Below are 6,281 nucleotides of genomic sequence, written 5' to 3'. Positions count from 1 at the left end.
CTTTAGTTTTTCTCTATATGTTTTCTTTTTCATTTTCTTTACTTAGAGGTGGTTTGAGACCAATTTTAAAATCAGCTTTTTCATCTTTTTCTTTCTATTTCAATCTCAATAAGTGATTGTCACATAAATTTAGATTTTTTCCCTTCATGATTTCGTCGTCTGAGTATGATGCTATGTTGTTCGTCATCTTATGGAACGTTGTTTGATCTCCGGTCTTGCTGCCGAACACATTTGGTTCATATTGAAAGAACATCCATTCAATTAATGATTTGGACAACAAAGTTGCTGATCGCGAGGTATAGAAATTCTAGTCACGTTAATTTTATGTAATATCCCGCTAGAACGTTAGTAGATTGTGGAATCAGTTGAGCGAGTTACAAAAGAGATATTATGAAAGGTTAATTATTATAGAGAATATTTATTCGGGCATAGTAACTAACTGAGAACGAATGAGGATTTATACGGATTACAAGTTAAGGAAGGACAAACTAGTAACTTCACCTAGCAAGTATATAACTTATGCACATGCCTTATTTCCACTTACTTCTCATTTTCTTCACTTGAAACCATAACTCATACTGTTGAGTATTTGTATTGGTTGCATTATTGCTAAAACAAATATTCATTTAGTGTGTTGTTGGATACTAGGTTCGAAAATGGTTTAGTCATTCATATGAGATGTTGGACAAAATATTCCAACATTCTGGTACGGTTCAGTGTGCCTGAATTCATGCCTATTTATACGCGCGCCTTATATTTAAAACGAAACAAATTTTCCTTAACTTAATGACCAAGCAAAGTACATATCTTTACAAAATCATTTGAGCTTTTATTCCCAAAGTAGCAACAATATTTTAGGGAATAAAGTGATATGACTGGAAGTTCCGAAAGATGTTCCTACTTCTTATGACTTTCCTTATTTGTTACTGATTCATGTTTTGTAGATCAGCTGGACGATCTACTTTGTTCTAAAGCCCAATAAGATTATTAGCACATATTGCTTCAGTATAGAAGGAAGACTTCAAGACCTAATTAGGTATTCAAGCCGTCATACTAAAAAGTTTAGCTTTTAGGGTTTTAACTCTGTGTGTTCTACTCTTGTATCGTTTGATACAAGTTTAGTCCTGTTTTATTTGTGAGCCTTTCTTGTATCATCTTGGTACATGCTAAGGTTGTAAGCAAGGTTGTAGTTGTTTGTGTTTGAAGGTAACTTCACCGTTGATTGTTTTTAGTCTAATAAGTCACAGGGGCTGTGACTGACTATAAGATAGTAAGATGAGATCGCAGATCTAGGAGTTCTTAGGTTGAAGTCTAGACGGGTAGGTCCTAGGTCGTAAAGTGTAAAGAAGGAGTTTGCTGAGAGCTTTTGAATAAGGACTACACTGGTGGATTTCCTTCCTGGTTTGGTAGCCCCCTTGGTAGGTGTGTTTGTCACCGAACTGGGTAAACAAACTCAATGTACCTTTTACTTTCTTGTCATTTATTTCCTTGTTTTTATTTTTGTTTACTTCGTGATATTGGAACATTGAACGGAACATTATAACCGTTGAAACATCGCACATAACATATTAAAACAAGTACGCTAGAATTTCACATACTCCCTCCTAACCTCTTTTCTCTCTCGGCCTCTCACCCCATCTCACCCTAATCCACCAATTCTTGTACAATTAAACATGCAACCATGAAAACATGATTCTTGAGTAATTCTAGTAATATTGTTCATTAAATTGATGTTCTTCCTCTCTTTTGGTTAAATTCCTTCTCTCTTCATGCAATTGGGATTTTTACTTCTCAAAGCTTAAGTGATGTATGCATGTGTGATTTTGGAGCCGCTTGTGTGATGAATTGATGATTAGAAGTCATAAGTTGAATGTTGGAACAAGTAGAGGCATGGGTGTTTTATTTGCAGCAACAAATTTGGAAACAAGATGAAGTTGAGCATGAGTTGTAATTGGGGTTTTGTTGAGTATTAAAGGTTGAGCTATTAGATGAATATTGGTGCTAAAGAGCAGGGCTTTGGCAAGGGAGCAGAAGCTAGAGTTGTTGTTTTGGCTTGGAATAAAGCTTTTCCATAGAATTCAGAAGTTCTAAGTGAGTTCTTAGATAGTTTCTCCACCCTTGGGTTATGTCTATTGTTGAGAAATCATGTTATGTTCATGTTAGGAATTAGGGATTAGAGAACCCCTTTGTGCCATAGATTGTCATAACAGTGTTAATGTTGCCATGCATTCGATTTCCTACTGATTTTTTGTTTTCTGGATGTATTTGGTGCACTAAGAGACTTGATATCGAGGTTTTTGATGAAAAATCACGTTTCTGCAGAATTCTGGACTGTCACAACTCGCCGGGCGAGCTAGAACTCGATTATGAACATGATTATGTAGGTGTCGTGTCTCTTGCTATCCACGCCAAGGGGATACATAAGGTTCACATCAGGGGAACGAGACACGCTCCACAAGGTAGGCCCGCACGACACTGAGAGGAGTCTGATGTACCTTAGCTAGGAATTCATCGGTCAAGTATGGGATTATACTCGGGGTTACTCCACCCGATACACTCCGTAAAATCAATTCAGATAATTGTATGTTACACGCTAACTTTCTAACATAATGAAAGACTATGGATATGATATGATATGTTTATGTTAGACTATGAAGTATGTATAAGTTTATGTACCAAGGCAGGATTATGAAGATACACTGTTGACGATCTTAGTACCTCCCCGATCGTCCGGTTCAGGGTCATGTCATGAATATTTTATGATTAGACCTTGATGCGTTTATCGTATCTTGATATAGCGGTCTTAGCTTCCCTTGACCGCCATGACATGTAGAGTATATGGAAAGACTTGTAGCCTATGAGACGTAGAACCTTATGACGGTCCTAGTATGCACGACCGTCTGGATACGCATGTTCCACACAAGTATAATCAACCGAATAGTTGTATTGTAGACACGTGGTAACCCTAGGTTTTCCCCCGTGGTTACCAACGGCCTAAGATTAGGTAGAACTCACTGAGACATTATGTCTCATCCCAATCCTCTTTTGTTTCAGATTAGCAGGTTGGTTTAGCAGCATGTGGACGGATGGATAATCAACAAGGCTCGTTCGTACTGGTTGCATGATTCTCTCAAGGATTCAAGTGTGTGTGACTATGTATTGGATGAGTAGTATAGTATTATTCATTGTACGAACGCTTATTGTTGTATATAGTTATTCATTTGAAGACTTATTGTTGTAAATTTTAATATATTCAGTATCAAGACAACGCAGATGCTAAACTTTGTAGATACGTTTAGTATGGGTGTTACATTTTATCATATTATTTATAGACATTTTGCCGTTGTATGTTATAAACTTGAATGTTGTAAGGTTGTTCATAGTTTTATCATTTACGTTTTCAGTGATTTTGAATGACATGTTTTACCAATTTATGAATGAATATCATTTTGTTTTTTTTTTAAAAAAAAACTTGCATGAAATTTAATATGAGGTGGATGCATTAATTTTGTTGTTTCCCTTGAATATCGTAATGCAATATCATTCTGATTTTAATCTTTATTAACATTTATTGCTTTTGGTACAGAACTGCACCTGCCAACATTAACATTCCACTAGTAGTACTGACTCAGTAGGACCAAAAGTAAAAAGTTTGATCTTCAAAAGGGAACTGAAAGCTACAACAACTTTCATGTGGTTCATCATAACATCCAATATCTGCAACTTTTGGTATGAATGGAACATTCAAGATGTTTTGGCTTAGGATGTCTTCTTCATCTTGTGAAAATTCTGACTGGTTTGGTTCCACAACTAAGGATTGGTTTCCATCAGTGTTCTGTAGGCATTCTGAATCAACCACATCAGTTTTATGCTGTGAAATGATATCATCAAGGGATTTAGCAACTAAATTATTTTCCTGTTTTTCTCTTGGGACCAATCTTTTCTTGAGAGAAATAACCTGTAATAAGAAAGTTGTACCAAAATCAAACACTTACCATTAGTGGGATAAAGTTATAAGTAAAATGCTCATAGTAATACAGAGAAAAAATTAAGCATAAAGAGAGATATGTTGCGTATAAGTGATTGTTAATGTTGATAAGTTCTTGGCTAGATGATAATAACAGGTTTTACATTTTGCACAGGGTTTTGTAAAAAAAATGACTATTGAAAAATACATTTGAGTAATTATTTAACTAACTAAAGACACATTTAAAGATCCAAATGACCGATAAAAATAGATTAAGCTTGTTTTAATAATCTTAAGATATTTAAAAACTATTATAAAAACAATATATCATATTTAAAAATAAAATCAAAACATAGTGAATGCATAAGTCTTTGTTTTTGTCATAATAAGAATCTATAAAACACTAATACGAGCACCAAACATGAAATTGGCATCGAAGTATTGAATATTGATATCGAAAATAATTTGAGAACATACATTAATTGAATATAATCACATATGTCAAAGTTCGAGACACCAGATATGTTACTGAGTCAACTTTGATTTTGTATATTATATATTTATTTATGTATAAATTTTTTTACCTCTTCTTTTAATTTGTTGTTTTCTTGAAGGAGATTGTCATAGTCAACTTTGAGCATATCATAGCTAGCTTTCAATGAACCATAGTCCTTTTCTAGCTGTTTGGTTTTGAATCTTGCTCTCCTATTTTGGAACCATATAGCCACTTGTCTTGGCTGCAAGCTAAGCTCCTTTGCAAGTTGAACTTTCCTTTCAGGTTCAAGCTTGTTTTCTATCTCAAAATTGCTTTCAAGAAAATGAACTTGTTCGTTTGTAAGCCTCCTTTTCTTACCGGGTTGTTGCAAGCATACCTCGTAGTTCTCATCATCATCATCATTGTTCTCTTCTTTCTCAGAAGCTTGAAAGAAAGAACTACTTTTAACTTCCATGTCACCAACATTAACCATAGAATTGGAACCTGAATCCAAGCCGAAAAAAATGTAACTTTGTATTATAATTCAACTTGCATGAGATTCAATCTTGATTTTTCATTGGAAAACATCATCTTCTAAAACAAGGTTTTAAAAAAAATCCCCTTAATCGCGAATTGGGCCGGGAATTTTTTAATGGAAACATGACTACAACATAATCGTGACCGAGCCATATCGGCTACATTTTACTACAATTCACTAAAATATTGTGATTTTTTAATTGACGATGAGTTAGATAGAATCAAATTGTACCACTTTAATTTTGACAAAACTAAATTTTAGGGTTTAAACAAATCACGTTACCACCATGATTCCAAACATGCACTAAGTATCGTGGCACTATTACAATAGCAATTTAAAACAGATAAGAAGAAACCATAAGAATCCAACTTCTGTTTTTGACCAAAAAGAAAACTTCATCTACACTTAAGAAAAACTCAACATGTGAAACAAACTTCAAAGAAAAAAAGCAAAATACAAAACTTCAAGACAACAATCAAGAAGCTACAAAGGTAATGAATCACCTTGAAAAGAAGGTTTTGAGCTTTGATTGTGAACCAAGAGAGAGTCGATAAGCTCAGAAGAGTATGGAAGTTTTTGACTTTGAAGTAGAATAGTCATGCTTGACCTTGATTTCTCATTAAGCTTCTCTTCTTCCATAACCTTACAAAAAATTGTGCTACTATGTATGATAATAAAGTTAGTAAATTTGTAGAGAAGTTTAAGCTTAAAGGGTCATATTCAATTAAGAAGTAGCATAGGGATAAGGCTATTTTGTTTGATAAAAAATTAATGGCTAGAGCAGAAGGTAGTGAAGAATAATGCAATGTGGAATTTGTGAGAGTGAGGGACATAGGAGTTAAGAATGTGTCAGATGTGAATAAATTTTAAGGGCAGAGGGTAGTGTGGTGTTTTCTTTTATGTTTGGAATGAGACAGAGGGTATGGTCAGGGTTTTATTCTTTGTTGGGATACACAACAAAGTTTTGACAAGAGAAAGAGAGATTCTTTTGGTTTTGGTGGTGGTGGGGAAAGAGAACTTTAATGGTGTTGTTATATGGAGACTAGAGTGTTGACAAGGTGAAGTGACAGGGAATCATGCATACACAAACAAGGGAAATCTTAGCATACATATAACTAAAATTTTTATACATATAACTTTATTTGAATCTTGTTTTTATTTTTTATTTTTTATAAAAGAATATTTGCAGAAAAAAAAAAAAAAGAGAAACTAAGGATTGATCATCTTGAATTATTGAGATTGATTTTTATAATCTTTGTGTATCTTTTGTAAAGATTTATTAATAGTCGATCGAGAGCTTC

General features: G+C 34.0%; 1 protein-coding gene and 1 long non-coding RNA gene across 2 annotated transcripts; one reads left to right on the top strand and one right to left on the bottom strand.

The window, feature by feature from the left end:
• Positions 1 to 1,588: 1,588 nt before the first annotated feature.
• Positions 1,589 to 3,228, top strand: LOC120577711 (uncharacterized). Its single transcript, XR_005643667.1, has 2 exons — positions 1,589 to 2,091; positions 2,323 to 3,228. It is a non-coding gene; the product is annotated as an uncharacterized lncRNA (long non-coding RNA).
• Positions 3,229 to 3,527: 299 nt separating this feature from the next.
• Positions 3,528 to 6,072, bottom strand: LOC25502808 (homeobox-leucine zipper protein ATHB-54). The gene is made up of 3 exons (XM_013590369.3): positions 5,484 to 6,072; positions 4,552 to 4,946; positions 3,528 to 3,958 (listed from the first exon to the last, which is right to left on the bottom strand). The coding sequence occupies exons 1-3, from the start codon at positions 5,617 to 5,619 to the stop codon at positions 3,629 to 3,631; spliced, it is 861 nt and encodes a 286-aa protein (XP_013445823.1). The 5' UTR covers positions 5,620 to 6,072; the 3' UTR covers positions 3,528 to 3,628.
• Positions 6,073 to 6,281: the final 209 nt, after the last annotated feature.

The sequence above is a fragment of the Medicago truncatula genome, chromosome 8, assembly GCF_003473485.1.
Source record: "Medicago truncatula cultivar Jemalong A17 chromosome 8, MtrunA17r5.0-ANR, whole genome shotgun sequence".
Lineage (NCBI taxonomy): Eukaryota > Viridiplantae > Streptophyta > Magnoliopsida > Fabales > Fabaceae > Medicago > Medicago truncatula.
The sequence above is the reverse complement of the archived record's forward strand: the minus strand, read 5'-3'. Positions and strand labels throughout refer to the sequence as shown.